Source organism: Eulemur rufifrons, chromosome 2 (assembly GCF_041146395.1).
Source record: "Eulemur rufifrons isolate Redbay chromosome 2, OSU_ERuf_1, whole genome shotgun sequence".
NCBI classification, from domain to species: Eukaryota; Metazoa; Chordata; class Mammalia; order Primates; family Lemuridae; genus Eulemur; species Eulemur rufifrons.
In genome coordinates this window covers 114,837,429-114,862,625 of record NC_090984.1, presented here as the reverse complement: position 1 = coordinate 114,862,625, position 25,197 = coordinate 114,837,429, and the positions used below count along the sequence as shown (strand labels likewise).

Sequence of the window (25,197 nt, the reverse complement as noted above, 5' to 3'; positions counted from 1 at the left end):
ATTCATTCTCCCATTTGCCTCACCTCAGTAAATGCTCTCTGGTTGCTGAAACCGGGAACTTTGGATCATGTTTATTCTTCCCTCATCCTTTATATATCCATTCAGTCCCTCAATAATAATTCACTTATTTTCATCTTCACCACTATCATGGTTTTCTAAGCTACCATTATTTCTTGCCTGGTTTATTGGTTTCATCTTGACTGGTCTTCCTAAATCCACATCACTCTTTGTTCAGTATCCTCTTGTGGCTCTTGAAATAAAACCTACCCTTGGCACTAGTCTTGAGCAGTATGGCTCTTGACTATCCAACTTCACCTTGCTTCCAAGCTTGAATGTTCTTTATTTATTCTGGAGTTTCTGTAGTGACTCTGGTACCTTATTCTAGTGACATAATCTCCACAGTCTTGTAAATGTGCATTTTTTAATGTGCTGTAGTGGCTAAAGCTATTGAATCTTGTTGTGGACTTAGTTTAGGCCAATTTTTTCTGGGAAGATTTCTCCATCTCCACATTTATTTTAGCTGAACAATAATCTTCTGCTGATTTTTTAATTCATTGGTTCTTAAAATGTGGTCCTCAAACCAGCATCATGAGCATGACGTGGGAACTGATAGAAATGCAAATTCTGAGACACCCCAACCCCCACACTAAACCTACTGGATCAGAAACTCTGGGTAGGGTCTAGTAATTAATTATGTTTTAAGAAGCTCTCTAGGTCACACTTTCTGTGAAGGGCAAAATAGTAAACATTTAAGATTTTTGGGGCCATACAGTCTCAGAGCTATTCAACCCTGCTGTTCTAGTTTGAAAGTAGCCATAGACAACACATAAATGAGTGGGTGTGGCTGTCTTCTAGTAAAACTTATTAACAAAGACAGGTGGGGGGGCCAAATTTGGCTATAGTTTGTCAGCGTCTGGTTTTGATAATGCACACTAAAGCCTTAATAGAAGCTACAGTGTCCTTGAGGTAACAATTTTCCTTAACTTACAGAATTTATTTCTGCCATATATTCTACTGAGCTGTGTTTTTCATAAAACGAGCTTGCCTGTTAATCTGTTCCTTTCCTTCTCTTAAAACATAAAAAACTTAACATTTACATCTGAATGCCATCTTTCTTTTTACTTTTTCTTTCCTTTCTGTCCTACAGTTTTTTTAGTATATTTTTCTAGGTTTTTATCTTGTAGAGTTCTCCCACAGAAAGAGAGATGACATTAATACATTCAGGCTATGCTAAAGGCATCCATTATTCAGACAAATCTTGTTCTTCATCTTTCTGAGTTGAACGGTCCCACCCTGGATATAGTCTTCTCTTAGGCCAATGTTTCACTCAAACCTGGACTCATTCTGTAACTGTTATGCCCATCTCTCCTTTAATATTGTCTGATCTTTACTTTTCCTTGGTCTTTAAGGCCATAAATTTTTTAGTCATCTTCCCTTGAGGCACGGGTAATAGAGCCTGTGTACTTTCTCTTACCTAGGAGTCACTGGCTGTTTTATGTCATTCTTTCCTGGTATTCACCTTCAACTTTTATGAAGTTTATATTAATATTTGAGGGGTCATTTCTCAATCACTCTTTTTGTGGTTCTATGTTTCTTGATTCCATTCCAGGGAAGTCATTACATTTTGATCTCTGAGATCTCCGTTTCTTGAATCCTATTTACCTTTTTCTGATCTAGAAACAGCTAAAACTCTCCCCTATTTTTCTAGTACCCTCCTTGATAGCAGTTATTATGTCTGAACTGAAGAAGATGGCATTCTCGTTACAATAAGGCTCTCATCCCTTTTCTTTTGATTTACTAATCAAAATCTTACCAGTGAGCCGCGGGTTACGGTGTAGACATGGCCAAGTCCAAGAACCACACCACACACAACCAGTCCCGAAAGTGGCACAGAAATGGCATCAAGAAACCCCGATCACAAAAATATGAATTTCTTAAGGGGGTGACCCCAAGTTCCTGAGGAACATGCACTTTGCCAAGAAGCACAACAAGAAGGGCCTGAAGAAGATGCAGGCCAACAACGCCAAGGCCATGAGTGCATGTGCTGAAGCTATCAAGGCCCTCGTAAAGCCCAAGGAGGTTAAGGCTAAGATCCCAAAGGGCATGAGCCGCAAGCTCAGTCGACTTGCCTACATTGCCCACCCTTAGCTTGGGAAGCGTGCTCGTGCGTGCATTGCCAAGGGTCTCAGGCTCTGCCGGCCAAAGGCCAAGGATCAAACCAAGGCCCAGTCTAAGGCTCAGTCCAAGGTCCAATCTGCGGCTTTGGCTGCAGCACCAACTTCAGTTCCAGCTCCAGCTCAGGCTCCCAAAGGTGCCAGGCCTCTGCAAAGGCTCCAGAGTAGAGGCCTCTGTCTGCCAACATGAGGACAGAAGGTCTGGTGTGACCCCTGGGCTGCTGTCTGCATGGGGCTGGGGTCCTCCTGTACTATTTGTATGAATAAATCTGAGGCAGGATCTGTTAAAAAAAAAAAAAAAAAATCTTACCATTTTTTTTGTAGGTAAAGTCATAGTCTGGGTATTAGGGACTTAAAGCTATAAGGAGAACTTACATAATTAACAAATCTAGAGCCAAGTTGAGACCCTGCCAGGTACAAGCTGTGAATGTGCCTTGCCTCCTTTTAGTAGTGCTGTGTAAATACACCTTGCAACATATTTCAAGACATATTCCAGGCCATCTTCCCTTTTAGTATCCATCAATAGTATCTCTTCATTATGATAAGCAGTTTCAGCTTCTTGGTTATTTCATGTAGGCCTAATTTTTCAGTGTCCTGAATTTTAGGGCCAAGATAGCAACACTTGTTTCTTTTCAAAATCTATCCTGACCTTTTGTTTTTTTGTTTTTTTAAATGTTTACTTTTATAATTAGAGCCCCTATAATGATAGAAAGTTGGGCTTTATGACAGATTTTAGGGCATATGGGGGATCATGAAGACTATAGGTTTGGGTGTATAGAAAAGAAAGGTTTTCCATGGTTTGGTTTCTTAACTTTCAGAAAATATTCCTGGGGCATAGCTCTACTACATGTAGGTTGCACTTTATATATGGCTTCATTTTTGTGTAGGTGCACTTATAATCTACTTAGTTTTTCTAAATCATATTTTTTGGCTAACATCCAGCATTTATAGCAAATTGGTCCAAAGCTGGTCTGTTCATGCTCTTTGGCCATTGGTCTCTAGAATCAGTTGACATTAAATATTTTTATTGCTTATAATAATATATTTTCTATGATAACAGCATTAGGATATTTGATATTTATTTGAACCTCTTTTAAAGTTTAATATTGAAGAGCTTGGTGGTGGCTGTCCTATAGCACCGTCCGTAGCACAAGCTGTCCTGTAGCACAGTCCTAAGACTGCTTCTGTGCTGTAGGTCTGCAGGGGACTCTTTCATCACAGTGTCATTTTAGCCTGTCTTAGAAAGTTGCTTTTCCCAGCAAACCTTGTACATTATGAGGAAGCTCATTCCATCTTTGAACTTGGAACTAACTTCCTTAAAATTGGAAGTGTTATGTTATTTGGAGAAATATAGCTTTAAAAAGTAGACAGTTTTTGTCAAGTTTGAAAAAGATTCTTAAACTTGGAAATTATCATTATAATTTGCTTGTACTATCTTGTATTCATCTTAGAATATCATTTAAGTTTGCTGGTTTACATTTTGTCAGCTATTACAAATTATTTTTCATAGGTTCAAGGGAAGGACCCTTCAGTGGACATCACTCAGGATCTTGTGGATGAATCTGAAGAGGAACGCTTTGATGATATGTCATCGCCAGGTTTAGAATTGCCATCTTGTGAATTAAGTCGCCTCGAGGAAATTGCAGAACTTGTGGCATCATCTTTACCTTCCCCCCTTCGTCGTGAAAAACTTGCACTGGCACTGGAAAATGAGGGTTATATTAAAAAGCTCTTAGAGCTTTTTCATGTGTGTGAGGATTTGGAAAATATTGAAGGACTGCACCACTTGTATGAAATTATCAAAGGCATCTTCCTCTTGAATCGAACTGCTCTTTTTGAAGTTATGTTCTCTGAGGAATGTATAATGGACGTCATTGGATGTTTAGAATATGATCCTGCTTTGTCTCAACCACGAAAACACAGGGAATTTCTAACAAAAACAGCCAAGTTTAAAGAAGTGATTCCCATATCAGATCCTGAGCTGAAACAAAAAATTCATCAAACATACAGAGTTCAGTATATACAAGATATGGTTCTACCTACCCCTTCAGTCTTTGAAGAAAACATGTTATCAACACTTCACTCCTTTATCTTTTTCAATAAGGTAGAAATTGTTGGTATGTTACAGGTGAGTTAGATCATTCCTTTTTTGCTACTTCAAAAGATACCCTACTTGATTGATACCATTTAAACTGTTAATTGCCCTCAGCAAAAATAATTTTCTCTTCTTTGTAAATACCTAAATTGAGTTTTGATTTTGTTAAAATCTAAAATTCAGTATTTTGGTTATACTGTAAGAGATTATACTATACAATAAATACTATTGGACCAAAAGGTTGTTGTGTTTGGGGTAGGCAGGTTAAGTGTGTTAAAGAAATTTAGCTTGAAATTATAAGGGGGTGATTTTAATGAAATGATTGAATGTTGAATTTTAGGGTTATTAATCTATGAATTATGCATACAATAGAACAGATTGGAAAAGGAAGGAGAAAAGGATGCCAAGAGAAATGTCTATATTTAATATGTCCTGGTACCAATTTCTATTAAATATAGAATTTATGAAAATCCCAGGTAATGGCATAGTAAAGGCCCATTTTTAAGGTGAAGAGAATATAGCAGAGGAGGCAAATTCTAACTGCACGTATCCCTACGAAAAGGCACGTTTTTGTAATGGGTGAGAGTGTGGGGGAGTTCAAGTGAGTTTGAGTTTCAGCTCCATCTGTCACTTAATAGCTCTCAAAGCTATGTGACTTGGGCAGCCTTCCTAATTTCTTAAAGCTTCAGTTTCCCCATATGAGGGGTGGTGATATTACTGCCTACCCTGTAAAGTTGTCTGAAGATTAAGTGAAATCATGCATGTAAAGTATTTAACATAATGCAGGACTTGTGAAAATTTTTTAAAGTATCTATTGATAATTGCTTATTAAAAATTATTTTTTTTTAGTATGCTCAGTCTCTCGGGTCTGTATTTTAGGATGCCTGCATCACAGTTGACCAGAGTGCAATATCCTGGTTCTGCACAAAATACAGAATCTAAGTCTCTGAGAGCTGGCCAATTTGCATTTGTTGTAACGCCCCCAAAGTTAGAGCACTCACTCTGTCATCCCACGGTGTGTGAATTAATCTATTCTGACTGAAACAGAAGTTTACATGGTGCCAAGAAGGATTTATTTGCATACCCCCCCAGGCTTTTTTTGTTTCTTTGGTGCCCATAATACTGTAAGAATAACAGATAATTGTGATACAGCTTGGAAGATATTATCAGACTTTTACCTCAGGTATACAAGTAAAACACTTACTTAAAACCTATATTTGTTAAATATAGAATAAAGGCCAATAAATGTCAGTAAGTACTGGTTGGTAGCATGTGTTACAAATAAATCAGTATGTTTAGTCTTCATTCCTGTTCCTTTTTAGAAAATGTCTGTATTTCCAGTGTCCTTGCCTTTGTCACCTTTTAAATTAAAGTAGAAAAATAAATTTTACCTGTAACTACTTTCCTAGAGCTAATAATAATTCCAGAACATATTGACTAATTTGACATGTTTTCCATTCATTTAAGACAGACATGTAAATAAATAAGATAGGCGATACTGTCTGGTAAGTACAATAATAATCCTCTATATAGTATATTGTGATTAATTATGGAGGAAATCGTAGGGTTCTGGTACCAATTTCTATTTGTTCTTTGATAAGGAACTAGTTTTTGCTAACTAGTAGCCTTTGTTCTAGTCCAATTTTGATTCCTAGTTTTCTTGTGTAGTCCAGAGTTCTAATCCTTTTCTTTAGCTCCATATGGTTCTATTTTTGTTACATAGAGATTTGTCACTTCTATGTTTTCTTGGTCCTCATACATGTAAAATGCCAGCTTTACTCATTAAGTATGAATGAGTTCAAGTTGTTAAATCTTTGCTTCTCTACAATATGCTCTGTAAAATGCTGGCTGCCAATGCTGTAGTTAATGTGTTTCTCTCGATGCTGGGCACTTCTATCTAAAGTACTTCTGTGAAGGCAGGAGCATTTTACAAATGCTTTGGCAAGGAGTGATTGAGGTACAATTTAAAGCAGGTTCCTAGCCATCTTTTGAAGACAGACACATACACACACACAATATCACAGCATCCCCTTACTATTGACTGCTTCCTCTGTAATACCATTAAACATTCTTAGTCTCTCTACTTCTGTACCCCCAACTGCAACAGTTCAGAGAATCTCTTTTTTAACCATTTGAATTCTAGTTGGTGGAATATATTATATCTTAGATGTATCATGAAATTGGATGTCATTTGGTAACAAACATATGATCAAAATCATATGTAAGGAGAATAACAATGTTATTCTTATATGTAAGAAAAAATAAAGGTGAGAATAACTAAACTAATTTAGTATCACAGGGAAAATGTTTCCTGGGCACCCACAACAGTGGTTATGGATTTTATAATCTAGTAGGAGGTTGCATACACACTTGTGTATACCGGGGTGTGTTTGTGAGTGTGCATGTGTACTTTGACTTAGGCATGTGTAGGGATGCAGTAGTGTTGAATCTACTTCTAGCTCAGGTAGTATGTAATTACTATAAAACAAAGTTTTGATGAAAAAATAGGAATGAGAAAAATGAGACAGGAATCAGGAAGGCTCTGCTACCTGCAGATTGATTGGGCTTCAATAAATTTTTTTATCTGAATCTCGATTATAAAATGAGGTCAGATAAAGTAACATCTGAGGTTCTTTTCAATTGCTGTACTTCTCTGATTTACTCACCTAGGTAAAAATACTATGAGGATATCCCTTGAATCCCTTTAAAAATAATTTAATGTATATTAAACTATTGTGTGTGTGTGTGTATATATATATATATATATATATATATGGATATCTTTAAATAAAAGATTTTTTAAAATTTCTTTATTTCAATAGATTTAGGGGGTACAAGTTGAATTCCATTACATGTATGTATTATATAGTGGTGGAGTTTGGGCTTTTGGTGCATCATCACCTGAATAGTACACGTTGTACCCCATAGGTAATTTTTCATCCCTCATTCCTCCTTCCCTCCTCTGCTTGTGAATCTCCACTGTCCATTATACCACTCTGTATGCCCTTGGGTAGCCATAGTTTAGTTCCCACTTATAAGTGAGAACATGGAACATTTGTTTTTCTGTTCCTGAGTTACATCAGTTAGGATAATGGCCTCTAGTTCAATCCAGTTTCTGCAAGACATTATTTAATTCTCTCTTACTGCTGAGCATTGCTCCATGATGTATGTATACCACATTTTTTAATCCACTCATGTTTGATGGGCACTTAGGTTGATTCCATATCTTTCTTTGCAGTATTGAATAATGCTGTGATAAACATATGAGTAGGTATCTTTTGGATATGATTGATTTTCCTCTGGGTACATACCCAGTAGTGGGATTGGCAGGATCTAATGGTAGATCTCCTTTTAGTTGTTTGAGAAATCTTCATACTGAGCTCCATAGAGGTTGTACTAATTTACATTGCCATGAACAGTATAAATGTTAAGTGTTTCCTTTTCACAGCATCCATGCGAACATCTATTGTTTTTTGACTTTTTAATAGTGGCCATTCTGATTAGAGTGAGCTGGTATCTCATTGTGGGTTTAATTTGTATTTCCTTGATGATTAGTGATGTTGAGTATATTTTTGTATGTTTGGCTATATTTTTGTATGTTTGAATATCTTCTTTTGAAAAATGGTCATGTCATTTGCCCACTTTTTAAGGTTGTTTGGCTTTTTTCTTGCTGAGTCGTTTGAGTTCCTCATAGATTCTGGATATTAGTCCTTTGTTGGACACAGTTTGGGAATATTTTCTCCCATTCTGTAAGGTTGTGTATTTACTGTTTTATTTCTTTTGCTGTGCACAAGCTTTTTTTAGTTTAAGTCCCATTTGTCTATTTTTGTTTTTATTGAATTTGCTTTTGGGGTCTTAGTCATAAATTCTTTGCCTAGGCCAACGTCCAGAAAAGTTTTCCCTAGGTTTTCTTGTAGGATTTTTGTTTAAGACTTTAATCCATCTTGAGTTAATTTTTGTATAAGGTGAGGGATAGGGACCCAGTTTCATTCTTCTGCATATGGCTATCCAAGTTTCCCAGCACCATTTATTGAAGAGTGTCCTTTCCCCAGTGTATTTTCTTATTTGTCAAAGTTCAGCTGCCTATCAGTATGTGGCTTTATTTCTGGGTTCTCTATTCTGTTCCATTGATCTATGTGTATATTTTTATACTAGTACCATGCTGTTTTGGGTTACTCTGTCCTTGGTAGTATAATTTGAAGTCAGACAATGTGACGCCACCCGTTTTGTTCCTTTTGCTTAGGATTGCTGTGGCTATTTGGACTCTTTTTTGATTCCATATGAATCTTAGAATTGTTTTTTCTAATCCTGTGAAAAATGATATTGGTATTTTGATAGGAGTTGCATTGAATCTGTAGATTGCTTTGGACAGTATGGTCATTTTAACAATAATTGATTCTTCTGATCCTTGAGCATGGGGTAATTTTTCACTTGTTTATGTCATCTGTGATTTCTTTCATAAGTGATTTATAGTTCTCCTTATAGCGATCTTTTACCTCCTTGGTAAAATTCACTCATAGGGTTTTTTGTTTGTTTTGCAGTTATTATAAATGGGATTGAGTTCTTGATTTGATTATCAGCTTGGTTTTTGCTGGTGTGTAGAAATGCTATTTATTTTTGTATGTTGATTTTTATAACTTGAGACTGCTGAATTTGTTTATCAAATCTAGAAGTCTATTAGAGCAGTCAAAAAGTATTTTTTAAACTTCAGGTTAGCTAAACACAGTTGCTTATGCCTGTAATCCTAAGCATTTTGGGAGGGTGAGGTGGGAAGCTCACTTGAGGCCAGCAGTTTGAGACCAACTGACCAATGTAGCGAAACCCTGTCTCTACAAAAAATTTTAAAAATTAGCCAGGCATGATGGCATGCACCTGTAGTCCCAGCTATTTGGGAGGCTGAGCCAGGAGAATTGCTTGAGCCCAGGAGTTCAAGGTTGCAGTGAGCTATGATTGTGCCACTGCATTCTCGCCCTGTTTCCAAAAAAGTTAAGGTTATAAAACCCTATAAACATGAGAGAGCAGCAAACTGGCCCATGCCAATTTTTGTAAATAAAGTTTTATTGGACCACAGCCATACTCATTCATTTACATACTGTCTTTGCTTTCATACTGTAAGAGTAGAGTTTAATAGTTGTAGAAGAGACCATATGGGCCCACAAAGCCTAAAATGTTTACTATGTGGCCTTTAAATAGGTCCAGGTATGGTGGCTCACCCCTGTAATCCTAGCACTTTGGGAGTCCAAGGCAGGATTGCTTGAGGCCAGGAGTTGGAGACCAGCCTGGGCAACATAGGCTACCACTACCATCTCTACAACAAAATGAAACAAACAAAAAGAATCAACCAGGTGTGGCAGTGCATGCCTGTAGTCCTAGCTATGTGAGTGGGTGAGACAGGAAGCTTGCTTAAGCCTAGCAGTTAGAGGTTACAGTGAGCTATGATCATAGCACTGCACTCTAGCATGAGCAACAGAGCAGCCCTGTCTCAAAAAAAAAAAAAAAAAAGGCTTAGGAAATAGAGCCTTGCCAAAATTTTTATTAATAGTTTGGTTTTTCCTTCTCTTTTAAAGAACAGCATTGCTAGTGCCATCTTGTCTTTTTCCAGTTATTTATATTATAGCATCCTGAAATGATATTTGAATATGTGCTTACCGTTAACATAATTAAAACTTTTCTTTATTTCATAGGAAGATGAAAAATTTCTGACAGATTTGTTTGCACAACTAACAGATGAAGCAACAGATGAAGAAAAAAGACAGGAATTGGTAAGAAATTAGATGTAAGGAAAGGCATGAAAATAAAATGACAAACTTTATATTTTACTTATCTTTTTTCCTAATTTCAGGTTAACTTTTTAAAAGAATTCTGTGCATTTTCCCAAACGCTACAACCTCAAAACAGAGATGCTTTTTTCAAGACTTTGTCAAACATGGGCATATTACCAGCTTTAGAAGTCATCCTTGTAAGTTTGTTTCTCCTCATTTTTAATTGCTGTTTTTTAAACCATAAAAATTATATTTTTATGTAACATGCACATAGTAGATTATAGCCAATATTTAGTTATGTATTACGTTAAGTTAAAGAAGCTGTGAAATTCCAGTATTAGTTTTCATACAGTATTAAAAGAATGATCAGTCAGAGGAATTTTCCATATTTTTAATAATTCTTAATTTTTTGCAGCATTATTAGATGAAGTGTTAAAATAGAAAGGCCGGCTAGGTGCGGTGGCTCATGCCTGTGATCCCAGCACTTTGGGTGGCCAAAGCGGGAGGATCACTCGAGGCAAAGAGTTAGAGACCAGCAACATAACAAGACCCTGTCTCTACACAAAATAAAAAACGTTCTCTTCAAATTTAAAAATATTAGCCGGGCATGGTGGTGTATACCTGTAGTCCCAGCTACTCAGGAAGCTGAAGCAGCAGGGTCACTTGGGCCTAGGAGTTGGAGGCTGCAGTGAGCTATGATTGCGCCACCACTGCACTCCAGCCTGGACAATAGAGCAAGGCCCTGTCTCAAAAAAAATTTTTTTTAAGGCAAACAGGACTAAATGATTTTGAAAGTATAATTTTACCCGCTGAATAAGTTTTACATGCAATGGAATTTATTTGACCTTTCTTTTACATTGCAATGTTTTCTTATAATTTGGTTTGGATTTTTACATAGCTATAAGTTCCATATTTTTATAATTAGAGCAGAAATAAGTGCTTTTTATCTACAGGGCATGGATGATACACAGGTGCGAAGTGCTGCTACTGATATATTCTCATACTTGGTTGAATATAATCCATCCATGGTGCGAGAGTTTGTCATGCAGGAGGCACAACAGAATGATGATGTAAGTAAGAAGTTAACAGAGCAAAAAATAACCAGCAAGGTAAATATTATTTGCACTAATAGTAAGTATTTATACATAGGAAGCTATAACTGTTTTTATTATTTATTTTTAAGATTTAAATTGTGGCTATGGGAAAAATGTAGCCATAATATCAAATGGCTTATTCTTACCCTAAATTGGCTCCTGTCTCTGTTTATAAATTTATTGTTTTATAGCAATTATTTGTTAATGGTCAATTTAACTTTCCTTTAAAATTTTTGACATCGAGTTCTTATTAATTCTGAAGTTAATTTGCTGTGTTGTCTTATTTAAATCATTTAGTCAGTCGTTCTTCTATCTATGCAATTATGAGTAATTTCCCTAGGAAAGCATTGACTTTACTAGGAGTATGTTCTCAAAATCATCAAAAATGAAGAAATGAAACATAGTCCCTTGGAAAGTGTTTAGAGTACTATTTCTTTACTCCCTGACCGTGGAGAACAGACTGTTGTCTTGTTCACACTATATATACTCTCACACTCTGGTGTCTATGAGATATTATAATAGATATATCAGTTCTCAAGTAATTGAGAAATTATATGCTGGTAAATGTGAAGGGCACTTCCAGGTCATGTGTGGGGAGCCCTAAATGTGTGTGCTCTTCTGCTTTATCTTTGGATAATTGAATGATTCTTATTTTTCATGTTTGGAAGTAACTTTTTAGTTAAGAATAGAGTAAGATATTTGCTCTAAACTCCTTAAGGGAGAAGGGGGAAAAAAGAAATCCACTTAGAAAAAAATCTATGTGGAATTCTAGCCTATGGTATTTTTACAAAATGAGAAAATAGACTTTGTTACTTTTTGAAAAGATCCTAATTAACCTGTTCTGGTGACAAAATGAAGTAGAATATTTAAGTTTTTCTTTTTAAATTATAGTGCCAGGGTAGGTGCAGAAAAATACCAGTTTGGACTATTGAATGTTATGTCATGCTTTTCTTTTATAAAATCACCCTGTCTTGAAAACAAAAATATCTGTATTATTGAAAATAAAGGCTACTCTTGTTGGCTTTGACAACCCACTAGTGGAACATACATTGATACACCTCAAAATACTTTATCCACATGCAGTACGGCTCTTGATTCCCACTCTGGATCATCTCCATACACCGTCTGCATTTTCTCTGTCCTTGTCCATTGTACCATTGCATAATGTTAGGTTATTAAGTATGAAATGTCCGATTGTTTTTGACAGTTGATATCGCTGACATTTCACTTTGGCACTTTTATTTTTATTGTGAAGGTACATCTTCATCCTTTCAAATGCATGGTTTGGCTTGTGATTATCTTTCAGATTTTTTTTAGAGCAATTTTTGTGAAACCATAAATAAATCAAAAATTTGTGTTATTTTCAAATATTAGTTCTGTCGTGGAACCAGTGCTGCATAGACAGCTTGAAATACCAACAAAGTGTTTGGGAAAGATGTGGCTAATAGACGCACAGTATGTTGATGGTTTGAGAAGTTCCATTCTAGTGATTTTAATCTTGAAAATGAGCCACATGGGTGACCTGAGACAAAGGTGGATAATGATGAGCTGAAAGCTATAGTGGAAGTGAATCCATCTCAACCTACGTGTGAATTAGCAGCAAGGTTTGACGTTACTATTCCAACAATATTGGACCATTTGAAACAAATGGGCAAGGTAAAGAAGCTGGATAGATAGATGGGTTCTGCATGAATTAAATGAGCATCAGAAGAAAAATAGTCTTGAAGCTTGCCTTTCTTTGCTGTCATGACAAAAAGATGAACCATTTTTACACTGTTGTGTCATGTGTGATGAAAAATGGATTCTTTTTGACAATCACAAGTGTTCAGCACAATGGTTGGATAAAGATGAAGTGCCCAAACACAGTCCAAAACCAAATATACATCCAAAAAAGCTAATGGTGTCTGTTTCGGGGTCCAGCGCTGGGACCCTCTAGCTTCATGAAACCTGGTCAATTGATGACCGCGGATGTCTACTGCAACCAATTGGATGAACTGATGAGGATGCTTGCGATTAAGCAGCCAAGATTGGTCAATAGAGACAGGCGAATCCTCTTGCAAGAGAGCACTCGACCACATGTCACACAAATAATGCCACTCAAACTACAGACGCTAGACTTGGAAACTCTTCTGTCATCCACCATATTCACCAGACCATGCACCAACTGACTACCCCTTCTTCCAGGCTTTGAAACACTTCTTGGAAGGAAAAGTATTCAATTCTCAACAAGCTGTGGAAAATACCTTTTGCAATTTCATTGACACTCTCCAGGCTTCTTTGCTGCTGGCATAAACAAGCTACGTTAAGATGGCAAAACTGTGTTGATAGTTTAGGCACATACTTTGACTAATTGTACCACTTCTTGTTTGAGATATAATTAAACTTTTGATTTGAAATCGGACATTTCATATTTAATGACCTAATATATAGTCAAGAGCAGGGAATTTCTCACTGAATCCCTCTGAATTTTTATTTATTCCTTGGGCTAGGAACACCAGTTATAATAGGGCCTCAGGAAAACCAGCAATCTGTGTTTTTTGACATTTGGAATCTATTTAGTCCATTTGTTATTCTGTGTACTCTCTAAATACAGTAGTCTTATTTTTCCCAATTTCAGACGTTCAGGTACTGACTTTCCTGAATTTATTGAGAGGAAACTGTGTATCACTTCCACAAATGGAGAACAGAGTTCATTTGCCATAAATAGAATGAATCTGTAAAAATAAATGCAGGGAAAGTAGAACAATGTTATAATAAATTATAAAAAAAAAATTTACTGTTAAAGCTATGAACCTAAAGCCCGCTAGCTTTCTTCAGAAGGTAGATTATGTTATTAGAGATGTTGAAAGACTGTTAGCACCAAACTGAAGCTTCATTTTTTTTCTTTAATCAGAGGAACTTAAAGATAATAGAAAAGAAATTTGTCATCTTTTCAGTACTATTTAGTGTAATGTCCCTATACCACACTTCAGGAAAAGAAATACTGCCAGATGACCTATTAAAGAAGTGAGTTTATCACTTCATTTTGTTTGCAGTTAACAAGACAGCTAGAGCTATGTGTAATGCTGTAGTATATGTCTTAGTTTGTGCTTTTTCCATTCTTTCTTGTAATAAGTGGTCCTTATTGTGTGTATTTTTCTCATCAGGATATTTTGCTCATCAACCTCATTATAGAACATATGATTTGTGATACAGATCCTGAACTTGGAGGAGCAGTCCAACTTATGGGACTGCTTCGAACTTTAGTTGACCCAGAGAACATGCTAGCCACTGCCAACGTAAGCCATGGGCGTTTTTCCTCTTTTTTATAGCTGGTATATTGTTTATTGCTGATAGGAACCAGTGCAGTTAAAGTTCATGGAGGTGTTTTTGATTCCTTAGAAAACAGAAAAGACTGAATTTCTGGGTTTCTTCTACAAGCACTGTATGCATGTTCTCACTGCTCCCTTACTAGCAAATACAACAGAAGACAAACCTAGCAAAGGTAAGATAATACAGGTTGGTAGTTAAGAGTTCTTTGTTCTTTAATTCTGAAACTCAAAGTTGGTGTTGAGTAACAATCTTTATAGGAGGCAGTCGGGGAGGCAGACTGGGAGGGATGGGGGTTAGGGACGGAGTGTCAGGACGTGCCCTAAGAAAACAACAGTCTTTAAAAGTTCGAACTATTAGATGTCTAATAATGTATTTTGAAAAGAGATCTTCATGGTAAAATTTCTTTAAAGGTGGTATAACCAGATATAACAGAAACAAATTTGAGACAATTGTTGCTTCCAAAATTTTAAACAGTTTTTTTTAATGAAACAACATTTGTGGACTACATCTACACAGGTGAAATAGAAGGAAGAAATTATGAAAAAATTCATTTTACGTTATTTGTCCTCGATGTGTAGACCTAAGCTTTTTGCTCAATATTAAGCTGTTATATTTGCATTAAGGATGTGTTAGGATTATTTGTTAATTTTGTGTTTTATTTCTTAGGGCTTTAGCTTGTGTATGTGTATGTTTAATTTAGGAAGTAGTTTTAGGGTCTTCATTGGGAAATTCCTTATTGAAGCTCCAGGAATGAATACATTATTTTGCCATATGCCTTTTGAGTGTACTATGTGTTTAACTTATAGCATATCACTTACAGAAAATACATGTTAAATTGGCTTTTTTGTGTGACTGTAGAGTGAGGTCAATGTGAATATTCATCTTTTTCCTACCTACTTTATTCATACCGAGTAAAGCTTCTTTCCAAACCTACATGTTCAATTCATTCAGCATTTATTGAAAATTCATTGTGTGGAAGGACTGTGATATATAATCTATAGAGGCTAAATGGGGGGAATGAAAAAAATGGGCCTTTCAGGGGTGGCTGCCTGGTGAGGAATAAAGCCAAGAATCGTAATTCAGTGTGGACTCATTGTATTTAGCAAAGGAGACACGAGGCCAGGCACGGTGGCTCACACCTGTAATCCCTTCCTTGCTTTGGGAAGCCAAGGCAGGAGGATTGCTTGAGGCCTGGATTTTGAGACCAGCCAGGGCAACGTAGTGAGTGCCTTGCTACTACAGACTCTGTCTCTAAAAAAAGGGAAGAAAACACTCTGGAATCAAGGGAACCAGGAGAGAGTTATTATACCTAAGATGAGATAGTGTCTGGCAGAACCTCCTGTGCTTTGTGTACATCAGTGGTGGGTGCCTGTTGAGACACTTGATAGAGGGTTCTTGAACTGTATAATAAAGCAGATCTTCCACATGTGTATCCTAACTTTGCCTGACTAACTTTTCTGACTTGGGTCTAATTAGCTAATAGACTCATAATATTGTGAAGCTGATTCCTCATAGGGTTAAGTTAAATAAGAGGCTTGACCTGGTGGCTTATGCTTGTAATCCCAGCAGTGTGGGAGGGCAGGGCAAGAGGATCACTTGAGGCCAGGAGTTCAAATCCAACCCCAGCAACTTAACAAAAGCCTGGCTCTACACAAAAATAGAAAAATTAGCCAGATGTGGTGGCCTGCACCTGTAGTCCCAGCTACTCAGGAAGCTGAGGCAGGAGGATCACTTGAGCCCTGGAGTTGAGGTTGCAGTGAGCTATGATGACAACACTGCACTCTAACCTGGGCAACAGAGAGAGACTCTGTCTCAAAAAATAAATAAATAAATATTGTAAAGCACAGTTCCTGGCACATGGTAGGCATTCACTTCAAGTATTTAAAGTATTTGGGTAAATAGAAGAAGGGATTTTACTTGATTAGAATTTGAGTTCTTACATTTGGAAGGAAAAGAATGTTAGACAGTAAATATAATTGTGTTTTGTTTCTTTTAGATGATTTTCAAACTGCCCAGCTGTTGGCACTTGTATTGGAATTGTTAACATTTTGTGTAGAGCACCATACCTACCACATAAAGAACTACATTATTAATAAGGATATCCTCCGGAGAGTGCTAGTTCTTATGGCCTCAAAGCATGCTTTCTTGGCGTTATGTAAGTGTTGCTTCTGATAAAATTACTGTCTTTATGTTATCATATTATTGGTATCTTTAGATCTTACTCCCAGAGAAGAAAAGAGCACACTGATTACAGGTCGAGAGACCTAAGTCCTAAAACTAGCTCTGCCATGGATTATATAGTTTTGCCACATTAAGCGGGGTAATTTTCCTGACTCTCCTCTTTCTTAACATACAGCAAAGGGGTCAGAGTGTATCTAGAGTGTTAAATTCCATTATTAAAACAGCAGCTTTGGTCATTTTACTTCAGTTATTTTAAAGCAAGAGTGGCAAATTATAGCTATGGCCAAATCCAGCCCATGGCCTATTTTTATACAACCTGAAAAATTTTTTTGTTTTTAAAAGGTGGCTTTAAAAAGAGAAAAACAAATATGCTACAGAGACCATATGTGACCCACAAAGCCTAAAATATGTACTCTGTGGACCTTTATGGAAATTACATATTCTTTTAGAGCAACAGATAGTCTTCTAAGAAGATCGTTCTTAGTTGTACATAAGTTTTTCAAAAATTGACTTTCACAGTGTTCTTAGGACCCCAGTTTGTTGTAGTAAAACATATTTCTGAGTTGGAATCAGGTTAATCCTGAATGTTCTTGAGCATGCAGCAGCCAGACATCTTAGGTAATGAGTTTCCATATTAAACTCTTCTTACTGGCGAGTTGGCAGACCAAGTGTAGGGATACAAGGCTCAGTAAGAGATGTCTGCTGGTAACTGATTTTGCCTTTTGATTTTTAAAGGTAAGTTTGGGTGTTTTGTTGTTTTTTTTAAGACATTATAGTCACCCACTAATTAGAGACTTGAATATCTCCATTTTTGCTATCTTTAATCTATTTCATTTTAAATTATTTTGCTTAATTGATTTTTTAGATGTCCTTAAATTATAAAGTTATAAACTATAAAAAATTATAAATTAAAAACTTATTAAATTATAAAACATTTTTATAATTTAAGGATGTTTCTGTTTTAGTCTGTCAACATTTTATCTTTAAAACAGTATTGGAAATAAGTTTGTTACATTCACTAAACTTTCTATCAGGTTGATATAGCATATTCATTTTCCTTATACACCTGTCACAGAAAAAGGGAGAGCACCAAGGCCAAATTTAGAAGGGAGTTCATAACTCTTTGAATTGTTCTTCTGTGTCAACATAGAGGGTTTGTTCCAGTGTAGGAAAGGGAGTTTGTGAGCAGATGGAACAGAATGGAAAAACTGAATAAATGAGTTTTTAACAAATATATTAAACACCTACTACCTACTGTGTTTCATTGATTCTAAAATGTGCAGTTTTATACATTTGTCACCCCTGAAATCAAGGTGAGTCTTAAAATTTATGGCATGTCATAATCACTTTGTTTCCTTAGTAATAGAAAAAAATAAAGTTGTAATCAGTGGCATGTTAGATTTAAGTATGATATGTACTTGATATACTAGAAAAATGAAGATGATTAAGACCTGGATTCAGCTTTCAAGGGAATCAGAATTCATTAGGAAGAAAAGGTCATGTGAAAATCAAAATACAACACAATCACTATATTACAGAGGTGTGTTTGGAAACATAGTGGAAATAATTTATTACAATTTAATGAGGCAAGTCAGGAAAATTTTACAAAGTAGGTCATTTGAGTTGTATCTTCATCATTGGAGAGCGTGGTGTTCATTCTTGGTTGAATACAGTTAAGTATAAAAAAAGTGTGATGTGTGGGTTTGCTATAGGTAGGAGCAGTGACTCCAGTGAAGAGTGGCAGGATATACGGCTGAAAGGGAAGGCCTTTTCTTTAGTTAAGTTCCTCATTTTATTTTGCTTGCAGTATTATAAAAAAAATTCTCATAATGTAATGAGAACTATGGAGAGAATCATTACAAGTAAATAAAAGTTTGTATTGTCAGAAACTAAGTACACTAGCAGAATCTTCCGTTACGTTTTCTTATTGTTGATATATTCCTAACTGAATCAGGCTATAGTTAAACCTAACTCTTTCTCAAATGACTTCTCAGTGTACCTCTCTCCCCAGGGTTGTGAACATGAGTATCTTCTTAAAGAAGATGCCAGTCATTAGGAAGAAGTTCTTTAGGACTGGCTTTGTAGTTTACAGCAGGAGTTTTTATGAAGGATTTCTAAAAATTAAATATAGATTTGGGGAAATTTAAGGTATTTGTGGTTCTTCCAAGACAAGTATACACTGAAATAAAATATTAGGTATAGTATTTTTTAAGGAAGGGTTTTATAAAATTTAAGTTTAGGTGCACACATGTAAGTACAAATGATAATGAGCAGTTAAATGTAAACAGTTTGGGGATTTAAGGAACCTTTATTTTTTATATCTGCTGCCACTTAATTGGCATACTTTGTCATATTTAAAGACAACTAATCAAGTTTTGTAGGTGAAGCCAGCAATCCTTTTCTAAATTCAGTCTTTACGGGTTAGATACCGGTTTCATCAGTCTGTCTACTTGGCCTTTTCAAGATTCTTGGATCTTACATTGCAACCCTTTAGCTTGTGCTTTTATGTTGTTTGGTTTTTTTGTTTTTGTTAAACATATGGAAATTTGAAAAAGGAATGAAATGAAAGCTTTATTGTAGAGGCTTTTATTCAGCTGTCAGTAATGACATGGAAGGCAAAAAGTCTCAGACTTAGTACATGAGATTTCATGTCGAGTAAGGTAAAGATGAATAATTTTTTTAAAGAGATATTTGAAAGTAAGTACAAGAGGTTTCTGGCATGTTAAAAAAAAAGCTTGCAGATGTGAGTGGAAGCAGAGTGCACTGTACATAAAAATCCAGTGGTTATGCCAACTTTGTCTATCCCCAAAGCATCCTCTCCTTTTAGTGACTCTCCTTTGAGTGACTTGACTTCATAGAACTCACTGGCAAAATTTTGAAAGTAACTTTTTATTCACCAGCAAACAGTGGTTTGATATTTTTGATGCAAGTTTCTTCTCAGGGATGGGTTTGAGTGGAAATTGTGTCACAGAGTTGATAAAAATAAATGAGGGCAAATGGAAATGGGGACCAAACCAAAAAGACCACTAGAACTGCCTTCTATCTGCATCAGCAGTCTCTGGATAGAAGTGCTCTCAAAGAAGTGTAATGATGCCATCTGCGTACCCTGGACTGGGGAATTCCGGGAAGTTCTTCACTTACCTGGGAACTGCATTCAGACCAGAGGGGACAGTGAGTGCCTGTTATGGTAGGACACAAGTCTCCACAAAGCCTGCGACGTAGGAGTGCTAATTCTTAAAATACTACTACTCTTGCCTTTATTACTAAAAGCTTGAAATTCGGCCTATTAGCATGAGCTCTAAAGTATTGATTTTTATTCCTAACAAATGGAACTGCTTTCACTAAGTTCCTTTGTCAATTAATGTTTAAAAAAAACCCTGAGAATATTGTTTTGGGAAAACAAACCCTTGTTAGGCTTTGACTTACCACACAGAAAGATGCCTCATTGTTTAAAATGTCTTATTTCACCATGCTTATGTTTTTAAAAATATTCAGTAGTTTAAAAATAAAATGCAATTATTATTCTATAAACTATAATATTTTGAAACTCCCTGCCCAGAGTGTTTCTTTAGAAAGATACACTCTTAAATAAGTTGCATTGTTAAGGCAGTTTATAATCAACTGTACCTAATTGGGCATTCACTTGTGGACCTCTTTTCTGCCAACTAAAGAAAAATTGAGCTGCTTTACTCCTCTGCCTTCCCACCCAGAAACCGTGTCAGCATGGTTGCCTGGCTACCTGCTCATGAAGGACTTGATTAATAACAAATTGGCAATTTAACGAGCCACTTCTATGATCTCCAAAGAAACCAAAATACAAACACAATATTTAATCTTGCCAACCGAAGACGATGTGACTGCATGAAGTGAGTATGCTTTTTTGAACTGTTTACAATAACTGGGGCATTAACTTACTGATAATTCCACTTAGGTAAAGAGGGCTTTGTTGAAGTCTAGATGTCTGAGTATATTTGGATCTTGATGAATGGTGACTTCAGTAACTCCCCATACCTCAAGATGTAAATATACCTTTTGATCCGTAAGTTAAAGCCTAATTAATTGTAAAAAGAAAAACTAGGAAAAAAATTAAAAAGCATACTCGCTGCAATATAGAGAACCACGTATTTTTAATATCATCCTCTAAATTTATTTCTAAACTATGGGAAGGCAAATTTGGGGCCATGCAGATTTTTGTGTGTTTATAGCATTTCTATAAGCACATCCACAAATAATGTAAACCCACGAACTCTGATGCAAATAATGAGAGTGTCCATAAATATTGAAGACCAAATTATACAGTGGATTGCCCTAATAAAACAATAGTTTTTAAGGTGTATATAAAAGGATATGTTGAATTTTTTCATCTTAAGTAGTATGATAGGTTCATTCATCTAAACTCTTATTGCTGATATGAATTACATTTTGGTCATTAGTAACTGGTTTACTTCCAGAATTTTCTCTGGCTTTCTAAGACTTGTGTTCTATGATAACATCTACTACTTATAGAATACACTTCTTTGATAACACTTTCATAATCCTTATCTTCAGGTTCACATTTCTGGAAGTGCTAACATCAGTGTGCACGAAGAATTACTGATAGGTGTTAAACAGGTTTTTTGTTTTGTTTTTGTTTGGGGGTTTTTATGTTTTGTTTTTTTGGTAAGACTATGGAAGTGTGGTGTGTGATTTAAACAGCAATGCCTCTGTGTTTCAGGTGCCCTTCGTTTTAAGAGAAAGATTATTGGATTAAAAGATGAGTTTTACAACCGCTACATAATGAAAAGTTTTTTGTTTGAACCAGTAGTGAAAGCATTTCTCAACAATGGATCCCGCTACAATCTGATGAACTCTGCCATAATAGAGATGTTTGAATTTATTAGAGTGGTAGGTTCTGTATTTTTTTAGTCAGAATTTTGGTTTTAATTGTTTGAGAAAATTGAATATGCATTACTTGTATTTTGGCTTCAGAATATTTGGAGAGAATTTTAAAAAGAAAAATCAATATACCAAAAGCCTGTGAGAGATTTGATTCAAAGTAATAAAAACCAAAATAATGTTTCAGCAGCTATCCTTCATAGAATGGTTTGAAAACTGATTTAACACTATCATGGTAATCATTTTAATAAAGTAAAAGTACAGTTGACAGATAAGCATTTGAATGTGTTTTTTGACTTTCACGGGTTTCTGAAGAACAATTTCATAGTAGACTTTTCTTCAGTCTTTAGAACTGTAATAAGCTAGTGGCTCTCAAACATTGGTGCTATGTAAAATTATCTATAGGATGATTTATTTTTGTAAAATATATTTAACATCAAACTTGCCATTTTAATTATTTTTAAATGTATAATTCAATGGCATTCAGCACATTCACATTATTGGGCAACCATCACCATCTATGTCCAGAGCTTTTCTGTGGCATACTTTAAAAAAAAAGAAATACACCCAGATCCCATCCCAGACTTCCGAAGTCAGAATCATGTAGGGTGGAACCTGGGCAAGTACTTTGGAAAGACTCATAGATAAATCTAGGACTACTGTAGTAGCCGATGTATGTTACTCCCATTTTCATTGCTTGATTATCTCTAAGATTGTGTAATAATTTTATGAAATAAAATTATTTTTGGTGAGTTTTATGAATTTGCTAAATTCAGCTTCATCTTGCTAAAATAACATTTTACTACCATTTTTTCATTATAATTCTTTTCTGTAGGAAGATATAAAATCATTAACTGCTCATGTAATTGAAAATTACTGGAAAGCACTGGAAGATGTAGATTATGTACAGACATTTAAAGGATTAAAACTTCGATTTGAACAACAAAGAGAAAGGCAAGATAATCCTAAACTTGACAGGTAAGTTACATATGTTTGAACCTGTTCACTCAACGTTAATTGTGTGGTGGCAGCTTTTTTGTTTATTTGATACTAGGGAAAGGGCACATAGGCAGCTAGTGAACAGAAGTTGTAGTTTTCTGTAAAGGTCAACATAAAAGTTTTCCTGAAGGTTTGGGGGGATATTAGTATGATCTAAAGAAACACTTACGTGGCAGTGAGGCTTCACGTGTTCAAAATAAGATCGAGTATTATCTTCTATGCTTTGAATGTACATTTTATTAAGGTTACAAATTCTAAAAAATCTTGTGCATTTTTCTAAATAACTGAATTTACATTAATAGTACATTTTCAAATCTGAAAATTATTACTTATTAATTCCCAATGTTAGCAGTTGAATAAGTGACCTGTAACAGTACAATTTTTATAATAAGGGGTTTGATTCCACTAATACTAGATAAGGTGGAGTGTGTTTCGTTGATAACATGTTTGGTAAAATCTGATTTCCATCAGTCTTTATGTGTTTATGTCTGTTCATCTCCATTAACCTATTAAGAATGTATCTAATTCTAGAGCAATACTTGAAGACTAGCTAAATAAAAGTCCTTATATATTTACTTTGTTCTCTTTATTCTACTTTGTTTTCTTTACTCATAGTATGCGCTCCATTCTGAGGAATCATAGATACCGAAGGGATGCCAGAACACTAGAAGATGAAGAAGAGATGTGGTTTAACACAGATGAAGATGACATGGAAGATGGAGAAGCTGTAGTATCTCCATCTGACAAAACTAAAAACGATGATGATATTATGGATCCAATAAGTAAATTCATGGAAAGGAAGAAATGTATGTTGAAAAAATGGGCAAGAAAAAAATGAAGGCTTTCTCACTCTGGGTTTATTTTCTATTTCCTGACAAAATGATTAGTATCTACTTGGAATGTGTGGTGACATAGATTTTAAAGACCCCATTGCTTTATAGGATGTGCCTGCATTGATAGCTCTGTTGTAAAGGTATAGACTAAATTTTCTTAATTTGAGTTGAATAAGTAAGGATATAGTATTTCAAGAAGAGTAGGAATACTGAATATGATACTGAAGGTTTCGTTTCTTCTCCAGACTAAAATCCAATGGATATAATGATATTTAGTATTTTCATAAGCTTTGTTCATAAATTGAACTTCGGTGTTTCTCCCCCACAAAGGAGTATGCTGGGTAAATGTGTTTTAGTGTCAGGCCTTTTGGAGGAATTTAAAAAAGAAAGAGTATAGGCAAATAACTATTGACAATGTTCTCGTTTTTAGTAAAAGAAAGTGAAGAAAAGGAGGTGCTTCTGAAAACAAATCTTTCTGGACGGCAGAGCCCAAGTTTCAAGCTTTCCTTGTCCAGCGGAACAAAGACTAACCTCACCAGCCAGTCATCTGCAGCCAACCTGCCTGGTTCTCCAGGCTCTCCCGGGTCCCCAGGGTCTCCAGGCTCTCCTGGATCCGTCCCTAAAAATACATCTCAGACGGCAGCTATTACTACAAAGGTACATTTTTCACTTCCAGGACTCCGATTTTGCTGTTTTTTCCCCTTTAGGCTTTCTCAACAATAACTGTTGTGACTGGGACTCCCTTTGGTTACTGCCTTCTGGAACTGACTTACCATTTGTGAACTATATAATGAGTCCCCCATCATCACACCAGAACTTAACAAAATGTTGAGAAATTTCTGAAAGTTTTTTATGACCAATGCAAAAATCCAAATAAATATATTCCCCCCCCTTTTTTTTGTCAAGCGTGAAATAAAGTTTATTGAGGAAGGAAGGACAAGATAGGTTTACAGAGTAAGAACGAGATATGTTTGTCACAGAACTGTGAACAGACCTCTTGTCGTAACAAAAAAGCCCCCAAATACATTGTAACAAAAAAGCCCCCAAATACATTCTTATTTTGGTATTTTGCATTTTAGAATTACAGGTGCAGATTTTTATATCAAGACAGTCACAGACATTTTAAATTTTCAGTTATTCTTTAGTCTGCTGTCTCAATTAATACCCAGGTAGAGACTTTGTGGGAGAAAGATAACCTAAATATCTGGATACTCCCAACTATACTTTTGTCAAGCAAGGTTTATTTAAAAAAAAAAAAAAAAAAAAACCGTCTATAACATTTCATATAAGAAATGTTTTAATGATAAAAATGTAAAAAAGACATAATCTCAGAGTACAACCAGTTTTTTTGGTTGCTGTATTCTGCAACCAAAAACATACTAATTGTTGGACTATCAGTTAAAAGACTGGCATTTGGGAATCACTCGTCTAAATTAGGAATCTCATGCCCAATCACAGTCTTTTACTGTCCTGTGAGCAGGAGGCTCCTAAAGACTAAGAAGTGAATCTGAGACATGCCGAAATGAGGGGCAGAGCATTGTTTCCCATGGCCAGCTAAGTAGCGAGAGCTGCCGCAGTTTCTGGTGAAGGAGCAGGGCTACAAGGAAGCCTGGATGAAATAATGAGGATGAGACAACGTAGGATTGTTTTCCTAACCTCTGATAGCTTGTCTGTCCTCATTTCTGGTGGTCTGTTTATCTTCTGCAGTTTTCATGTTGATACTATTTTATATTTTAGACTTTCATGCTTTAAAAGGATGCTAATGTGCTGTTAAGTCTTGAAACGTTTTAATTCAGTACTGTTTCTGTCTCCTGGGTGATTTGCTAGAATTTATAAACTAAAGATTTTTGTTTTAATTTTAGGTAACTTAAA

The 25,197-nt window shown here is 35.7% G+C and overlaps 1 protein-coding gene and 1 pseudogene across 3 annotated transcripts in view; both read left to right on the top strand.

Moving 5' to 3' along the window:
• Nucleotides 1-25,197, top strand: part of PPP4R3A (protein phosphatase 4 regulatory subunit 3A) — a 43,534-nt gene that overhangs the window by 16,883 nt on the left and 1,454 nt on the right. Inside the window, exons 4-14 of one of the 3 annotated variants that reach the window (XM_069489234.1) lie at nt 3,685-4,302; nt 9,954-10,031; nt 10,112-10,228; nt 10,985-11,101; nt 14,272-14,403; nt 14,507-14,609; nt 16,434-16,592; nt 21,333-21,502; nt 22,329-22,471; nt 23,108-23,298; nt 23,756-23,982. In XM_069489234.1, the coding sequence (XP_069345335.1) occupies nt 3,685-4,302; nt 9,954-10,031; nt 10,112-10,228; nt 10,985-11,101; nt 14,272-14,403; nt 14,507-14,609; nt 16,434-16,592; nt 21,333-21,502; nt 22,329-22,471; nt 23,108-23,298; nt 23,756-23,982 (2,055 nt within the window). Of the gene's footprint in view, nt 1-3,684; nt 4,303-9,953; nt 10,032-10,111; nt 10,229-10,984; nt 11,141-14,271; nt 14,404-14,506; nt 14,610-16,433; nt 16,593-21,332; nt 21,503-22,328; nt 22,472-23,107; nt 23,299-23,755; nt 23,983-25,197 lie in introns of all 3 variants that reach the window. The other 2 variants (XM_069489225.1, XM_069489240.1) reach the window with 2 other exon arrangements.
• LOC138380919 (large ribosomal subunit protein eL29-like) lies at nt 1,824-2,364 on the top strand (annotated as a pseudogene).